Below are 19,383 nucleotides of genomic sequence, written 5' to 3'. Positions count from 1 at the left end.
TTGAGTTTTACCGTTTTCGAATCCATTCAGCCGATCTCCGGGTCTGGCGGTACCACTTTTAGCATAGCTTAGCATAGTTCATTGAATCTGATTAGACCGTTAGCATCTCGTTAAAAAATGACCAAAGAGTTTCAATATTTTTCCTATTTAAAACTCGACTCTTCTGTAGTTCTTCGGCGTAATAATCAAGGAACTTTGCTGTCGTACCATGGGTGCAGCAGGCGCAATGATATTACGCAGCGCCTGTGACCCCCTGCTTGCACAGGGAGCGTGCCTTGTAACCATGGAGACATTTGTGAGAGACGCTGTGTAATATCATTGCAACTGCTGCACCCATGGTACGGCAGCAAAGTTCCTTGATTATTACGGTGGAATGAGAGTATAGTTCCTAGCCATATCGGCCTAGAAAATCGCAACTTTTAATTTTCCGTCGGTCTTACTACACGATGTAACTACAGAAGAGTCAAGTTTTAAATAGGAAAAATATTGAAACTCTTTGGTCATTTTTTAACGAGATGCTAACGGTCTAATCAGATTCAATAAACTATGCTAAGCTATGCTAAAAGCGGTACCGCCAGACCCGGAGAACGGCTGAATGGATTCAAAAACGGTAAAACTCAACTGTTTAACTCTAAGGGATTTGGAAAATGAGTCTATTTTCAAAAAAAGTGGAGTGTTCCTTTAAGTGAGTCTGTTATGGTTGGACAGGCTCAACAATGTATGTAATTTTTATTTGATGTGGGCAGACATCCCACTTCTTTTGGCCCTGCCCACACAAACACAGGTATTTTCAAAACCGCAACTTTTTCTATGCACTTTGGCCGTTCGTCCACACAAACGCAAGTTCATTCTGTTACAAAAGACTGACAGTATTGTGGGAGGGTTTGTAATACTTTGGCTTAAAGAGTGATGATGCATTTTATATCTTTCACTAATTTGGCTGCTGTACTGTCGCTATGGTTATATCAGGTTACATGAGTCAGGCAAAGTGATGTCAGGCCTCAACATCACTCAATACTCTTTTCTCAGCCAGTGCCAGCCTATCAACGAAGCCTGCCACTGAAGGTCTCTATCCAAGTGACCATACCTTTCTCTGTATTAGCTTTTTAGCATACAAATCATATTTTTGTAAAACTATACTACAACAGCACATCCATCAGGGATATTAATTATATCACAGTTAATCATATTTTTTTCAAAGAATCGTTGCTATCACTTATCTGTTTTCAAACAGTGGAAGATTGAGCCTGATCTTGAATCAGCTGCCTGGATGTATCGAAGACAGATCTTAAAGTCCCCCACTGCATGGGCTCTGGCATGCCTGGTTTCTTGACACGGCCAGAAACAGACCACTTTGTGTGTGGACGTTTCTCAGTCCGTTCCCCAACACGATAAACGGACGGTCGGAAATGTTCACTCACTCACCGGTAAATCCCTGTATCTTCTTGTGCACCCGATGTAAATCTCCACAAATTCCTGGGTACGAGCAGTTAAATCTCTGTAAACGGACACTCGGATCTAAATAAACCTCTGTACATTTAATGTATTTTAAATGCTACTGGATTTCGATATAAAAATGTATCATTAGCTTATCAAAAGTAGTTGTCAACAAAGCCACAAACACAGCAAGGCAGTAAATGCAGGACTGCAACATTTAACAGGACTGCAAATAGTTTAAACAAACAGCAGGACTGCAACATTCAACTAATTGTAACCCCCTTTTTGGAACATCCTTGTATGGGTATGCCCTAACAGTACCATTTCCCTTTTGAACTTGTTCTCCAGGATGTACACAGAGGCTGCACCCATTCTGACCATTAAACTGGGTCATGTTTTGTAGAATGGGCTTACGGAACGAACGCAGCGCCAGTTCAGTTTTTTCCGTAAGTAGAATAGGGAAGGCGTAAGACATACAGCGTAAGCTTTTTGAAGAATACAGAAAGCGGAAGCACGTGCAAGGTGATGATTTGTGTTTATAAAGCATGTACAGTTGAATGTTTTTCGAAAATGACCAATCGTTTCTCTAGATAAGACCCTTATTCCTCGTCTGGTATCGTTTAAAGCCCTTTGAAGCTGCACTGAAACTGTAATTTTGACCTTCAACCGGTTGGAGACCATTGAAGTCCACTATAAGGAGAAAAATCCTGTCAATGTTTTCATCAAAAACCTTAATTTCTTTTCGACTGAAGAAAGAAGGACATGGACATCTAGGATGACATGGGGGTGAGTAAATTATCAGGAAAATTTTATTTGAAAGTGAACTAATCCTTTAACATTTGGCTTGTTACTGCCAAACCACAAGCCAAAAAGTAAAATGTTTTCTTTGCATACAGGGTAAGGAAGCTCATTTACAATCCCTTGTAATGGCCAAATACTATAGAGTGATGATTTAAATACAGGTACTCCATCGCAGTTGAGTGTTAAGGAATATCCAAGAGGACAATCAAGCGGGCCTCCATTTGTGTTACGATTTTTGTACATTTTACCACTACGTATGTTATCATAATTACAGCACTATCATGTACTATTGTTTTTTAGATCTTGCAATGCTTAGCACTGCTTTGAAACACAGTATATTTTGTGTATATGTACAAACCCGATTCCAAAAAAGTTGGGACACTGTAAAAATTGTGAATAAAAAAGGAATGCAATAATTTACAAATCTCATAAACTTATATTTTATTCACAATAGAATATAGATAACATATCAAATGTTGAAAGTGAGACATTTTGAAATGTCATGCCAAATATTGGCTCATTTTGGATTTCATGAGAGCTACACATCCTAAAAAAGTTGGGACAGGTAGCAATAAGAGGCCGGAAAAGTTAAATGTGCATATAAGGAACAGCTGGAGGACCAATTTGCAACTTATTAGGTCAATTGGCAACATGTTTGGGTATAAAAAGAGCCTCTCAGAGTGGTAGTGTCTCGGCAAAAAATAGTGGAGCAATATCAGAAAGGAGTTTCTCAGAGAAAAATTGCAAAGAGTTTGAAGTTATCATCATCTACAGTGCATAATATCATCCAAAGATTCAGAGAATCTGGAACAATCTCTGTGCGTAAGGGTCAAGGCCGGAAAACCATACTGGATGCCCGTGATCTTCGGGCCCTTAGACGGCACTGCATTACATACAGGAATGCTACTGTAATGGAAATCACAACATGGGCTCAGGAATACTTCCAGAAAACATTGTCGGTGAACACAATCCACTGTGTCATTCGCCGTTGCCGGCTAAAACTCTATAGGTGAAAAAAGAAGCCATATCTAAACATGATCCAGAAGCGCAGGCGTTTTCTCTGGGCCAAGGCTCATTTAAAATGGACTGTGGCAAAGTGGAAAATTGTTCTGTGGTCAGACGAATCAAAATTTCTTTTTGGAAAACTGGGACGCCATGTCATCCGGACTAAAGAGGACAAGGACAACCCAAGTTGTTATCAGCGCTCAGTTCAGAAGCCTGCATCTCTGATGGTATGGGGTTGCATGAGTGCGTGTGGCATGGGCAGCTTACACATCTGGAAAGGCACCATCAATGCTGAAAGGTATATCCAAGTTCTAGAACAACATATGCTCCCATCCAGACGTCGTCTCTTTCAGGGAAGACCTTGCATTTTCCAACATGACAATGCCAGACCACATACTGCATCAATTACAACATCAAGGCTGCGTAGAAGAAGGATCCGGGTACTGAAATGGCCAGCCTGCAGTCCAGATTTTTCACCCAAAGAAAACATTTGGCTCATCATAAAGAGGAAGATGCGACAAAGAAGACCTAAGACAGCTGAGCAACTAGAAGCCTGTATTAGACAAGAATGGGACAACATTCCTATTCCTAAACTTGAGCAACTTGTCTCCTCAGTCCCCAGACGTTTGCAGACTGTTATAAAAAGAAGAGGGGATGCCACACAGTGGTAAACATGGCCTTGTCCCAACTTTTTTGAGATGTGTTGATGCCATGAAATTTAAAATCAACTTATTTTCCCTTAAAATGATACATTTTCTCAGTTTAAACATTTGATATGTCATCTATGTTGTATTCTGAATAAAATATTGAAATTTGAAACTTCCACATCATTGCATTCTGTTTTTATTCACAATTTGTACAGTGTCCCAACTTTTTTGGAATCGGGTTTGTATTAGAGTTCTCTAGCATGATTACTTTTTGATATATTAGAAATTAAAAATGACCTCAGGACTGTCTATTAGTTTATCTATAAACAAAAGTTAATATCTTCACCCTCTAGAAAAACTCAAACTTGCAGCTCAAAGATAAGCAGAGGAAGAGATTCTTTCTGAAGACAACCAACTTACCCCAACAATCCAGAGTCCAGGAGAATCTTCGGTGAATTAAAATGCTGCCCAAATCATAGAACTTCAGAACCAGGTCAAGGCTTTGCAGAAAGAAAACAGTAGACTGCACACCATGGTAGTTCAAGGCAAGTATTTTAGATTAAATGATAATCTGTGTGTTCTCATCCTCCTTTGGCTTAATATACAACCACTGTGGTTGCCACCTCTTTAATTCTGTGACACTTTTTATTTAATGAAATTAATTTTCCAGAGATTCCAGCTTTGTTAGTAGACATGAGAAATTCTAAACAAGAAAAATCCTTAAAAAGATGTATGTGAGATTGAAAGTAAGGGTGAAAGTGCACCTATCAAATCAAGTAAGTGTTTTTTTTTTTTTTTAATTGGTACATTCCGAGTAGAAATTAAAAACATAACATGTAACATTATGTTGCTATTAAGGTGAAACTTGAAACCACCGCTGTCTCTGCTCATTGTTGGGCGACTGCAAAAACTCAATCTACAGCCAGTGGAATGGCACGAGTGCTGCAGATGGCCCTCTTCAGTGTGGATGTTCTACTCAAGTCCAACCTCACTGGAGGGATCAACAAGTTCAGTCCCACTGCAGATCGACGCCAAGCTCTTGATCAGGAAAAACTGAAAATTTACTTGGTAAAGGTTTTCCAATGGTTTTTTTATAACTAAATAGGTTTTTGGATAGGTATTCTAAATATTAAACAACAAATAGCCTTTAGAATCAGACTCCCAATGTCTAAATTATTACAAAAAAGAACTATTCAGAGACACATAATATGGATTAAGCAAATACATTTAAGTGAAATGCCAGCTTATTAGAATATTATTTGAGTACTACAGGCCCAAGTTTATAAAACCCTATTCTTCACTGTTTACATTGCTGCAGTATTTACCAAGCCAGCTCATGATTTAATGCAGATATTCTGAAAATGATCATTAATTTCTGCTGTCTTTTGTGAATGTCTAATTGTTTTTCTTCTATAGATGCTGTTGTAAAACAACATCCAGGGACCAGGGTATCTGATATACAAAAAAAACAATCAAAACAAGAATTTGTGAATTAAGTCACCAACTTAAGCAAAAAAATGTCTTAAAAAGTCTTCTACGGGATAACACTGTTAGGCCTTTTTTGTTTTATGTCCTTTTTCATACCTTGCTTATTTCCTTGTTTTTTATATTTTCATTAACAGTATAAAGAGAAGAAATGAAAACGAAAACTCAAGGCATTCAGTGTGCACTTCCTTCCTCCTTCAAGACATGAGAAATGAGAGATGTGGAGAGATGCACAAAAGAAATACAGAAAAAGAAAAAAGAAATGAATGCCATCATGAACCTGATCCCTCCATCTCTTGAAGCATCTCAGATTGACTGGCTGAAGTTTAAAATGGTCTGAAATGTTTTCGTCTTTCGGCTTTTCAGCTTCCACTGATGTTTAAAGATCCAATGTGAATCTGTTATTATCCGATATTATCCCATGGGTATCTGTTTTTACTAATACTATAAATGTCTATGAATTTTCAATCTAAAACATTCGATTAATTCTAAATAATATTTTTTACTGTTTAACAATTATAATTGTTGTTACAACACACACTGTCCTCTAATTTTTAAATGTTAATGTTTAAGTTTATTGACATGAGACAGAGTTTCATTTACTCATATTTCTGAGTTTCATAAATAAAATCTTAAACATACTATCATCATTTTAAAACTTTTAGTCCTGTTAATGTTAATTGAATTCACTGAATACACTTTTTTGCTTTGACAAACTGTGGTGTGGTTCAGTTCGTCATATAGTGTGACACTATATCATTAGGTTTGACACTCAGAATTGTGACAATAAAAAGACCTTTTTAGTTATAAATCATAAAACATCAACAAACAAAAGAGAAATAGTATCAGCAAGAGTTACAAGAATTTTGTTACATTTGTAACAGGGTTTGTCAGAATTAATCTAAAATATCTGGAAAGGCTGAAGAGATATGTCTTACTTTGCATGATGATTTAAAAAAAAATAATACAAAATATAATGGATCTGCACCAAAAAATTTGAAATCTCAAGATAGTAACAATAAAAATTTATGGTGAAGTTAGTTACATAGGGAGAGTATATCCCATTTTCATTTTATATAGAATAACTATTATGTCACACCATATGACAATTTTAAGCACAAATGCAAAAATTGGTGAATAAATCCCGGATAAAGGACCCGGGTAGTGGGGTTACATATGTCACCTCAATATTGTACGTTTGTGTGTAATAAATGTTTGTGTGGTTAAACTACACTTCACATTAAAACGTATTCTACACGCGTATTCTCATGAAATCACGTTGGATATTTACGTTCAGTGTGACAAGTCATAAACGATTAATCTGTATAATAAAATGAACAACCATTTGACATAAATATGTCAAATGATTGTTGATTATGTCATACAGATTGAATTTTCTTTATTATAGTTAGCTATGGAATATAAGAAAATTGCATTAGAATGCATTCTGTAATTTTGGTTTCAGCATTTAATGCTTTTTTTTGTGATACGTTTCTCTAGGGTTGAAGGTGTGTCTGTTAAGCGATTCTATGTGCCATGGGGTTGAGGACCACATTAACAATATCCAAGCATTCGTGCGTCCTGGTACGAATTTAAGTCTGAGTTTGGTCCAGCATACATGCCATTTTGATGCACTGAAGGGGCCTATGTTAATATTAATCAACATAGGAACCAATGATGTCGCCAGTGGTGTAAGGCCCCAGAAGATATCCAGCGTATTCCGGATGGCCACAATGAACATCTGTACTTTGCAGTGTTGTCACGGCCTGTGGATGATTTGTACACCAAGGCTGTGGTGAAGAAATGTAATGTTCTGCTGGAACGTCGCTTTATGGACAGTGAACAATGTGGTGTTTCTACAAACACATCCTGTTTTGCATTTGACGTTTGGGGGCAAGCAGCGGTTGTTTGGATACATAAACAAGTTTCTGTGGCATTTTTGTCGACACAAGTAAATAAAATGTCAGTAAACTTTTAATAAAAATAATGGCATAACAGGTTTGTGTCACAATTATAGTGAGGAAAGTGATTGTGGTTATTTATTTAGGTGCATGGTATTGTTAAAATGTGCTGGAAATGTTTTCAGGTAGGTGTTACAGAAATGAAATAATCTAATATAAAATAACATTGCATAGTTTTCACTGTATGAAATATAAAGCAATCTAAAGCTTAGGGTTCCTACACATTTTCCATTTCAAAATTCCATACTTTTCCAGACCTCCTTCAAAACGATTTCTGCCATTGGTAAGCTTCGGGTCCTTTTCTATGTTTTCTCTGCTTCATGTTTGTAGTCCGGGTCCTACAGTCTTTTAGTGATTTTTAAATTAGTGTTTGATTGTTGAAATAAAGTTTTATATTAAGTATTCACATCTAGGCCCTTATAGCTTATAGTGCATATATTTAGCAAAATGCTCCTCTCGAAGTTCATTTTTGTAGCTGAATAATGAGTATTTGGACACTGAACGGCTTTTCTGAGATAGACTAAATGTGACATTTTTACAAGTTGTTTTATTGACGCCTTTCTGCAGTTTAAACACTGATTGATTGATTGCATGTGACATGATACAGATTTCAATAAGTTGTACTGTATATTTCAACATACCTTCGGATGTTCATTCATGTTTATTTTGTGCTGTAACTAGTAAAGCGGAAGAGATGGTTGGTTCACAAGCGCTACAGTGATCTGTCACGCCACAAAGCACCAAGAAAGATCACGACTCACTCAAGTCTATGGGAAAGTAGCCCATTTTCGATTCTTGTGAGAATCTTGTGACACACACACACTCACCCAGAAAAAAAACTCTTTGGATCTAAACGATTCACATAAATGACGTATTTTGATACAAAACGGCTAATTTCGCCAAAAAGTGACTAGTTTGCAGTTATGATAAATTAGAAAACTGAATAGAGCCAATAGTCTGGAAACACAAATATTTTTCCATACTTTTCCAGACCCGGAAGTTACTCAAATCAAATTCCATACTTTTCCAAACTGTGTAGGAACCCTGAAAGCTATAAAAGTTCTTCAGGGAAGAGCAATAATTGATTTTGTTTTGGATGTTGTTAAGATATGTCTGACATGGTGTAATTGTGTAGTATTACTTTGTTAATATCATTTGTTGGCTGTAAGACAGTAAAGTGGTCAAACCACTGATGTATAATAGAGAACATAGCTTGGTTATGACATCATAAAAAGTAAAGCCACCGCACTGCTTTTGGTATTCCCCAGCATTCAAGTGTTCTTGCTCGTTTTTACAATGTGCAATGTTTAAATTTTTAAGTTCCCCGTTTGTTAAAAACTTGCGTTCATAGGTCATTTATTTCAGTGGCAAACATCGGCAGACAGATGAATCACAACAAAACATAAATTACAAGTCAAAGTTACGCTTTGTAACGAATGCTCATATTTCCCTACAGATTAATGTTGTTTTGCTTGTTGTTTATTTCAACAATGATTTTTAACAGCATGTATTTTTAGTTAAGGTAATAATTTATATGTTGGTTAAATCAATTAATTAAAAATCTATATGCTTTAAAACATAAATTCTATGCAAACTGTCGTGATAGAATTATTTTTTGCCTATATTCCATTTGGTCATGACCCAACATAGCGTAGGCCTTCTTTGTATTCTTTAAATGTTTACTTTTAAAATACGTGTTATTTCAAGTGTGATTGGCTAACACATGCAGGAAGTAATGTTTATAATTTTCAAATTTAAACCACTGTTTCTTGCACAAAAAAAAATTTATCATTACACAGGGTTTTCTAGACTCAGATCGGAGGTTGCGTTGACATGGTAAGTATGTTGGTATTAACGTGTTTTAGATTTTCGCTAAGATAAGTATGATTTGAGTTATTTTATTGATTAACTGAGTACTGTGTTATTTGTCAGATAATGGATTCCCCTAGTGAACTGATTGGGATTAATGATGAAGAGGTGGAGGTGGTGAGGCATGATTTCCAGTTGTCAACCATAAGTTATAGATGTGGTGATTAATGTAATTTATGAATTGGTGTAATTACGTGCCAACATCGAAAAAAAATGTATGATTAATAACACTGATGAAAAAAATTATGCGAACACAAAAACATGCAGTTTTGTAAAAGATGCTATATAGTGCTTGTGGCGCGTTGGCCTACCTACAATTTTATAATGAAATAACCCAGTTACAAGTTTACTGAGGATCCTTAAAGGTCTTTAAGTAGATTTTTAAAATTTAAGGCCATAAAAAGTCTTATTTTAACTTATGAGAGGTATTGTTCAAGTTTTTGTTTGTATTTGCAATATGCATGTCTGGATACAGCAATGCCTCGGCAGGAGATTTATTCTCAAACCCTGAATGTCAATAAAAGGGCAATGGAGCTGGTGGTCTGTCAGGTCCGCCTCAAGAGATCTGCTGAGCAAAAACTTGCATTTTTTTAAAAAGAGCTCCAAATGAAACGTATGGTAATGGCCAAATACATTAGAAAACCACCTTTGTGTAGTGTTGTTTTTTATTCATTTCCAGGGCTTGTTTTGTTTGTTTTATGGAGAGCTGGTTAATCAGGCCACTAAGAACTACAGTGACATTTTAGTGAAGAAGAAATTTGAATGTGATGATAACACTAGGAGAATCACACCAGAGATGAGAAACAAGAACCAGTCCAATATGAGCTTCATTTACAAGCAGCTGCAAATACATACTGTATAAGAGCAGAAATAAAACAGATTATTATTAAAAACTGTCTTAAACTAACTGGAACATACCATCATACATCAATAAAATGATGATTAAGAACAAGAGTTCAAACTAATCAATAAATAGGGTGATAAAACCAAAACATACATTTGCAAAGTCATTTCAGGTTGACACTTCTAAAACAAGAAATAAAACAGTGAATCCTCCCATGTGGAAATTTGTGTAAAGTTACACAGCTTTAATGCTCATGTGCTGATAATGACCCACAATAACAGTAAAATAACAGTCTCGCCTGTATAAATATTAAACTACTGTGGGGAGAAGAACAAACTCGTTCCTCTCTTTCATGGGACAGACACAGAGACACTAAACTGGCTCTCTGCATGAGCTGAAATGTTCCCAAACATTGGGACAGTGAGTTAATGTTAGCAGTTCAACTGGGAGGAGAAAATCAACAGATTTAGACTCTCGAAAATTCAAAATGGGTTTGTAATTTTATTTATTGTATTTTCCATTGCTGCTTATAGATACAGATACAGATGCATGGTTTGGAGAACATTGAAGTCCACTATATGGAGAAAAAAATACTGGAATGTTTTCATCAAAAACCTTAATTTCTTTTTGACTGAAGAAAGAAAGACATGAACATCTTGGATGACATGGGGGTGAGTAAATTATCAGGAAATTTTAATTTGAAAGTGAACTAATCCTTTAACCCTAACGGTACCTTTTAGCAATCATTTTTGTATTGAATAAACTACATTTATTCTTGACATTTTGATTGCTTCTTTTATTTATACTGATTCTTGAAAGATAAATTTTTACATATTTTATACCTATGTTTAGACTCAAATTAACTTTTACCAATATATGTAATAAAAAAAAAAAAGTTAAAACACACCAACTTTAAATCTTGAACATGAACATGAACTCTGCTTTATGAACTCATACAACCTAATGTGTGTTTGTATCATATTGGTCTGTTTTAATTTTAATTATAATAATAAAAAGATTATAAAGATTATATAAAAATAGATTTCTATGCACTTGTGATTTTTTTATTATGCAATAGCAAAATAAACACAACAAACAGCAATAAACAACATTTAACAACACTAAACAATACATTTTACATTAACATTTAGTCATTTAGCAGACGCTTTTCTCCAAAGCGACTTACAAATGAGAATAGTAGAAGCAATCAAATCAACATGAGTACAACAGTATGTAAGTGCTGTGTCAAGTCACAGTTTCATCTGTAAAGTGCTTGTAGCAAGGTTGTTTTTTTTTGTATTATTAAATATATACGCAAATAGATGGAGAAAGAATAGAAAATCGAAAAAAGAAAAGTAAAATATAAATAGAAGTGCTATATTACTGGGTCAAGTGTTGACGAAAAAGATATGTCTTTAGCAGTTTTTTGAAAATGGCTAAAGACTCAGCTGCTCGGATAGAGCGTGGTAGGTCATTCCACCAACCAGGAACAGACCAGGAGAAGGTCCGTGAGAATGATTTTGTGCCCCTTTGTGATGGCACCACAAGACGCTGTTCACTTGCAGAACGCAAGCTTCTGGAGGGCGCATAAGTCTGAAGTAGTGAGTTAAGGTATAGTGGTGCACAGCCAGTGGATGTTCTGTAGGCAAACATTAGAGCCTTGAATTGGATGCGAGCAGCAATTGGCAGCCAATGCAAACTGATGAAGAGAGGTGTGACATGCACTCTCTTCGGTTCGTTAAAGATGGAGAAGAGAAGTGGTCCAAGCACAGAGCCCTGAGGTACCCCAGTAGCAAGATGATGCGACTTGGACACCTCACCTCTCCAAAATACCCTGAAGGACCTACCTGAGACGTAAGACTCGAACCACTGGACTGCGGTTCCTGAGATGCCCTTCGACCTGAGGGTTGACAGGAGGATCTGGTGGTTAACTGTGTCAAAAGCAGCAGACAGATCCAGTAAGATGAGTACTGATGATTGTGAAGTTGCTCGTGCCAGTCTCAGGGCTTCAGTGACTGAGAGCAGGGCAGTCTCAGTTGAGTGGCCACTCTTGAAGCCAGATTGGTGGTTGTCAAGAAGGTTGTTCTGTGTGAGATAAGTAGACAGTTGGTTGAACACAACTCTCTCAAGTGTCTTTGCAATGAATGGAAGAAGGGATACCGGTCTATAGTTTTCTAAAAGTGCTGGATTCAGAGTGGGTTTTTTTAAGCAGTGGTGTAATCCTAGCCTGCTTAAAAGCTGTGGGACATGTACCAGTGTGAAGAGAAGAATTGATCATGTGAGTGAGTGCAGGTACAATTGAGGAGGAGATGGCCTGAAGAAGATGAGTGGGGATAGGGTCAAGCGGACAGGTAGTAGGGTGATTGGAAAGGATCCAATTATGAGGGTTACAACATAAAAAAGAAAAAGAAAAATCATACTAAATTATCGTAAATGTATTACAATGACCCTTCTGTGATTGTAGACAGTGCAGCGTGTGAACAAGACTTTTATTTTGGAGGGACGACATGACGTCATAAGACTGCGCCGCGCTCCTGCATCTGTGATTTTGCTGAAGGTATGTTTTAAGAATTTAATCTGTTTAAATCGACAAAAAAAGTTAGTTAAAACTATATATATATATATATATATTGTCACAAGTGAGGCTCCCGCACTTCCTCCCCGCACCACCGGAGGGAGCCTTCACCGGAATATTGATAACCATCATTCAGACTACATTTCCCATAGGCCCTCATTCCTGGGACTGATTGCACACACACCTGCACCACATCACACTCACACTATTTAAGCAGCACGCACACACACACACACTGCGAAGTCTTGATTTGCCCCGGTGATCATTTCTAAGCGTTTTCTGTGGATTGTTATACTGTTGCCGTTTGGACTGTTTACCTCTTGTGATTCTCTGCTGCCTGCCTTGATCCTTGCCTGCTTACTGGACTGTGTTTGTTTGCCGCCTGCCCTGATCTCTGCCTGCTTCCTGATACCGTCTGTCTGCCGCCTGCCTCGACCATTGCCTGTCCCCGTTTACGTCTCTGCCTCTGCCCTTACCTGTGTGTATACTATTCTTAATAAAAGCTGCAAATGGACCCCTATTCTGTTGACCCATCATTACAGAAGACTTCGCTGACTAGCGATCCAGCAGCTATCATGCAGCTCACCACTGAGCTATCCGCCCAGGCCAACCAGCTCGCGGTTCATCAACATCAGTTGAACCGACTAACTTCTCTTACAGAGGAGCTGGTAAAGACCCTACAGAGCCTTCGGTTCAGACCCCCCGAGGCCGCCGCCTCGCTGCCCGCGGCTCCCGACAACCGGGCCTTCACTCCCGCTCCTGCGGTGAACCCGCGACTCGCCTTCCCAGAGAAGTTTGATGGCAATCCAGCTAAATGTAAGGGATTTCTGCTTCAATGCTCACTCTTTGTTAACCAACAGCCTGCTCTGTATCCCACCGATTCCAGTCAGATATCCTTCGTTTGCTCGCTGCTGTCTGGTAAAGCGCTGGATTGGGCCACGGCAGTGTGGAGAGAGGACCGCTCCGTGTTTCCCACATTCTCTGCATTTCTTCGAAAGTTCAAAGAGGTTTTCGAACATCCCGCGGGAGGTAAAAGCGCTGGAGATCAACTGCTGTCGCTGTGCCAGGGCAAAACCACCGCTGCTGAGTATGCTCTCACGTTCCGAACTCTAGCAGCTCAAACAAACTGGGTCGATGATACGTTGAAGTTGCTGTTTCGCAAAGGTCTGTCTCTAGAACTTCAAGCTGAACTAGCCTGCCGCGACGAGGGAAGAACGCTTAGCGAATTTATAGAACTGGCCATCCAAATTGACAACTTACTTCGCTCTCGACGTCCGATCCGATGGCCCACTTCCCAAACCTTAACCAACCCCACTCCAGAACCCATGCAGCTCGGCTATACTCCGCTTCACCCAGAAGAAAGAGAAAGAAGAAGACAACTCCACCTGTGTCTGTACTGCGGCCAAGCCGGTCAGATCAAAGTCAATTGTCCCATCCGGCCAAGTCCCTCTAACCCGAAAGCGGTGAGTTCCCAGCAATCCACCAGCTATTCAGCTAACAGTTTCAAGATACCAGTACATGTGACTGTTAACGACCAGCGCATATCCACTCAGGCGCTCATAGACTCTGGGGCAGCAGGCAATTTCATGTCAAACACTTTCATTCAGGAACACAACATCACTCTAACTGCTTGCGATTCTCAATTGACAGTGGAGGCGCTAGATGGTCGGTCCATCGGAGAGGGGAAAGTCGCCCACATCACTGCTGAAGTTGTTCTGCAAGTAGGAGTATTACACCATAAACCCATCAGATTTTACGTCATCCACTCGCCCAACAACCCAGTCATCCTTGGTCTCCCGTGGCTCAGGACCCACAACCCACACATTTCCTGGAAGGAGGGACAGATTATTCAATGGGATCCATCCTGTCATGAACTTTGTCTGAAACAAGTCACCCCATTACCAGTTCAAGCTGTATCTGTCCACAAAGTTAATTCCGACGAGTCCCACATCCCCGTAGAGTATGCTGACCTGGCAATCGCTTTCAGCAAGAGCAAAGCCACGGAGTTACCCCCACATCGATCCAGTGACTGTGCCATTGACTTACTACCAGGTACCACGCCCCCCAAGGGCAGAATATTCCCTTTATCCCAACCTGAATCGGCTGCTATGAAAAAATTCATTGAAGAGGAGCTAGCCAAAGGATTCATCCGGCCCTCAACGTCACCAGCGGCATCAGGCTTCTTCTTTGTCAAGAAGAAGGACGGTAGTCTCAGACCCTGCATTGACTACCGCGGACTTAATGATATCACCGTCAAATTTCGTTACCCTTTGCCCCTGGTTCCAGCAGCTCTAGAGCAGTTACGGCAGGCTAAATACTTTACCAAGCTGGATCTTCGCTGTGCCTATAATCTAATACGCATCAGAGAGGGGGACGAATGGAAAACTGCCTTCTCCACCGCCACTGGCCACTACGAGACCCTTGTGATGCCGTTCGGGCTGGCCAACAGTCCCTCCGTGTTCCAGTCCTTCATTAACGATGTCTTTCAAGACATGCTCAACCGCTGGGTCGTAGTTTACATAGATGACATTCTCATCTATTCCAGCACGTTTGAGGAACACATCCAACACATCCGGGCTGTTCTACAACGCCTCATTCAACACCAACTCTACGCCAAGGCCGAGAAATGTGAGTTTCACCGCACATCCACGTCTTTCTTGGGGTATGTCATCAGTCACGAGGGAGTGGCTATGGACGACGGCAAGGTGAGAGCAGTTCTAGAATGGCCACAACCGCGAACGCTGAAAGAACTGCAACGATTCCTGGGGTTCGCTAATTTCTACAGTGGCATTGCAGCTCCTCTAACCTCCATGACCAAGCGACAATCCACACGTCTCACCTGGTCCAATGAGGCTATACAGGCTTTCCAGGAATTAAAGGAGCGTTTCACCACTGCTCCCATTCTCCGTCACCCAGATCCAGAGCTCCCCTTCATCGTAGAGGTTGACGCATCCAGCACAGGCATCGGGGCCGTACTCTCACAACGTCAAGGAAATCCAGCCAAAATGTTTCCATGTGCATTCTACTCGAGGAAGTTATCAGCAGCAGAACGAAATTACGATGTAGGCAACCGGGAGCTACTAGCTATGAAGGCAGCATTGGAGGAGTGGCGGCAATGGCTGGAGGGAGCACAACACCCATTCACCATACTCACTGACCACAAGAACCTTGAATATCTCCGTTCAGCCAAACGCTTAAACCCCAGACAAGCCAGGCGGGCCATGTTCTTCACCAGATTTCAGTTCACCGTGACATATCGACCATCATATATATATATATTTTTTTTTTTTTTACAAGCGATGTGAAATTAGTTTATTTACTATTTAATGTAACATTGTGATTCTTTATCTAACTGTAATAAAGGATATTTGTGTGAGTAAAGCTCATCCACTGATCAGAAACAGTAAACCTGCGTCTCATTTCTCTCTATATATCATAAATCAGTTTATCATGAACACGAGTTCAGTCTCTGGCGAGTAATGATGGAGAAACTGAACTTTTCAACTCCGAGTCAATTGAATCAATTACTTAGAGCAGCACGTGTCGTGATTTACTGAATCATTTCTCAAACAGAACAACAAAAGCACGTGTGATGGCAACTTTTACAAACTGCTCATGTTTTCATCAGTGTAATCATTTAAATATAATCTATATTTTTAAAAAAAAAAATTAAATACCGTTTATGTAGATCATAAATGTCTAAATATGAAGTGTTTATTAATTTGCAGCGTTAGTTTTGAGTGGTTTTTTTTTTTTTTTGTCAGGTCATTGAAGACCATTAACTCTGTTAATTATTCTCATTTTAAAGATGGCATTTATTAAAGAGGAAACTGAAGACATAAAGATTGAGTTTATTAAAGAGGAGACTGAAGAAATGAAGATTGAAGAAACATTCAGAGTGAAACATGAAGATACTGAGGAACAAACAGGTTGGTTTTATTCTCACAGCTGAACTCAGTCATTTGTTCATTATTAAAATGTCCAGCTCTACAGAAATTGAGAATATACAGAAGTATAATCTTACAGAGAATATTACAGAAGTAGCCAAAACAAGACAATTATTTTCTGCAACATTAAACCCAATATCTTCTTCTGAATAGAGAACAATGGAAAAGTAAGATTTTTTTTCTATTAATGCTCAAAAGTGCTGTACTAACATTTAACATACCTGAACATAAATAGCAGTAACTGAACATTAAATCAAGCAATAAATAAGTCCTTATTGAAATATTTTACATCAATAACCATTTCATGTGTGTGTCATATGGAGGAAAGTCAGCAGGGGAAGTGTGTAAAACATTTTGAAGTAGAACAGTGTGAACTGCTAATATTTAATATTTGACCTAAAATTATTTATTGTGATTATTATGACAAAATTATCATGGTTATCATTAATGTCTAAAATTGTTATTTTTGCAGTTGGTGTTGATGCTCCATGTGTGTTTTGCTCTTCATTTTGCTTCTGTTGTGCTTGGCTCTGTTAATCGCTGCTTGGAAATATATTTATTTTTTGTTATTATCATTTAATCAAGCTACTTGTTCAGTGACCCGGTCAGGCAAGTACAATTCTCTTTTACCTACTCAAAAATTCACTTGTCCCGTACAAGAGGACCTTTAGTTACAGGTGGATTTTTATACTGAGATTAGCTCATATATGATCCTCCAGGTCATATCTACTCTCCGCCACTGGATAAATCTCTGCTTCACTTCAGACACATACTTGCAAACAAGAGTTGACAAAAGTACATGCTTTGGTACCATGTCGGTGCTGAAATCTGACACTTTGAGCACTGTTGAGCAGATTCATAAACACCTCTCATTGGCCATTGTGTTCACATGCTCATCTGATATGCCTGTGATTGGCTACAATGATCAACGCATGGCAGTGTTTAAAAGCACACAGAAGTGTTTGAATTTGAAAGCAGGAGCGTTTGAAAGCAGGCATCTATCAGTGGACTGGTCCGTAATAGACATCTGCTTTCAAACGCTCCTGTGTGTATCTGTGTAAGCACTTGGTGAAGAGCCTCATTGATGACAATTTACCACGTTTTTACAGCGTTGATCATTGAAGCCAATCACAGACATATCCAATGAGCCGTGAACACAATGGCCAATCAGAGGTGTTTACGAATCCGCTCTACAGCGCTCAAAGTGTCACATTTTTAAAAGTTTTCTTTATGGACTAGGTACAGATGTCGGTACTTTTGACAACCAGGGTTCCCGCGGGGCCTTAAAAAGTCTAAAATTCTGAACTTTAAATTTAAGGCCTTAAAACGTCTTAAAAACGGCCAGATTTTCATCCGAGGTCTTAAATTTCATTTAGTCAGGTCTAAAAAAGGTTTTACCCTCATTCATTTCCAGAAACGCTGGCCGCTAAAATTTATTACAAAGCAGCAAAAGTCGAGTCATAGCCTACAAAGCGTAGCTCTAGAGTCTTTGCTACAATTGTAACAAAACCAGCAGAACGCTGCCCTCAGAACGTTGGTTCGGTGTGTTGTAGTTCTTTCTGGGGGATATTGGTGTTGGTACGTACGCAGTGATAAAACTACAAATCCCGTGATAAATGCAACACTTGCCCGTGAAATACGTCTGCGTCTCCTCAGAGTTTGTTAAAGTTCGGCTATGTGTGGAAAATGGGTAAGTGTACTTTCAACGAGACATGGCTAGATCACAGCGATTTCCGCTGTTGGTTACAAGCAGTACCCAGCTCCAGGTACGAGGCTCGCTGCAAAAAAAAAAAATTCAATTAGGGACTCTGGGTGTGAAGGCATTGGAGTCACACGCCAGAGCTGAGAAACACAGTCTAGCCGCAAAATGCCTTCAGCGGACTCGGCCAATTAGCCAGTTTGTGCCTCACCCCAGCCATCGTCCTCCTCAATGCCTGGTCCCTCCGAACTCCAGTGCAATATCATCGCAGCTCCATCGAATGACCTTCGGGGTACTTTTGGATCAACTGACACGTCGAAACCCGAGGTGCTTTGGATACTGCACACGGTGACTAAACACCACTCATTTAATAGCAACAGTGAGATTAGCGATCTCTTCCACACTCACTCACTATCTCTCTCTCTCTCTCTCTCTCTCTCTCACACTCACACACACACACACACACACACCATCCATGTTAGATAGATACACTAATTATCCCAAGGTAAGTATATCTATCTAACATGGATGATCTGGTGTGTGTGTGTGTAGGCCGGAACACACCAAGCCGACGCCGACAAACTAGTGGCGACGAAAGCAGACTGCGGGGTTGGCTCACGTCGGCAGTGTCTGTGTCCAAAGTTGCCCTGACACACCAAACCGATGCTCGACACCCGACGGCCAAGTGGCACGTCCGTTCTGCGCCTGCGCAAGATGAAATGCATTTCTGTACCAGCAGGTGGCAGTAGCTGAACGGCCAATCAGAATGATCAGAAGGCCCAATGGACCGACGAGCTCCGACGCCGATTCAACATTTCGAATCGGCCAAAAAAAAGATGACAAGGACCAACTGCAGCCGACGGTGCGGAACACACTGAGAAAACTTAGTCGGCCGACGAACAAAAAGTGCCCGACGGCCGACCGTCGGCTTGGTGTGTTCCGGCCTTGAGAGTGACTGAGTGTGTGTGTGCTACATGGGTTGGAGTAGCCTGTTCAATCTCTATTAGGCTATTAATATGCTGTTTTGTAATGTAAATAAATATGAGATGAAATCTATTCTATTTGAGGGCAAGTTTGTTTTAGCCTATTTTCATTTTGGGCCTAAGGTTTTGA

At 39.5% G+C, this 19,383-nt stretch overlaps 1 protein-coding gene across 2 annotated transcripts in view; it reads left to right on the top strand.

Moving 5' to 3' along the window:
- LOC127508826 (gastrula zinc finger protein XlCGF57.1-like) overlaps positions 1-19,383 on the top strand; it is a 102,308-nt gene that overhangs the window by 62,964 nt on the left and 19,961 nt on the right. The window contains exon 1 of one of the 2 annotated variants that reach the window (XM_051887204.1): positions 16,385-16,553. The exons of the other annotated variant lie outside the window; for it this stretch is intronic. Coding sequence (XP_051743164.1) covers positions 16,433-16,553 — 121 coding nt within the window. The 5' untranslated portion in view covers positions 16,385-16,432. Of the gene's footprint in view, positions 1-16,384; positions 16,554-19,383 lie in introns of those variants that run through there. 2 annotated transcript variants of the gene reach the window in all.

This window comes from Ctenopharyngodon idella, chromosome 3 (assembly GCF_019924925.1).
Source record: "Ctenopharyngodon idella isolate HZGC_01 chromosome 3, HZGC01, whole genome shotgun sequence".
In the NCBI taxonomy this organism is placed as follows: Eukaryota; Metazoa; Chordata; class Actinopteri; order Cypriniformes; family Xenocyprididae; genus Ctenopharyngodon; species Ctenopharyngodon idella.
This window is presented reverse-complemented; position numbering and strand designations above follow the sequence as displayed.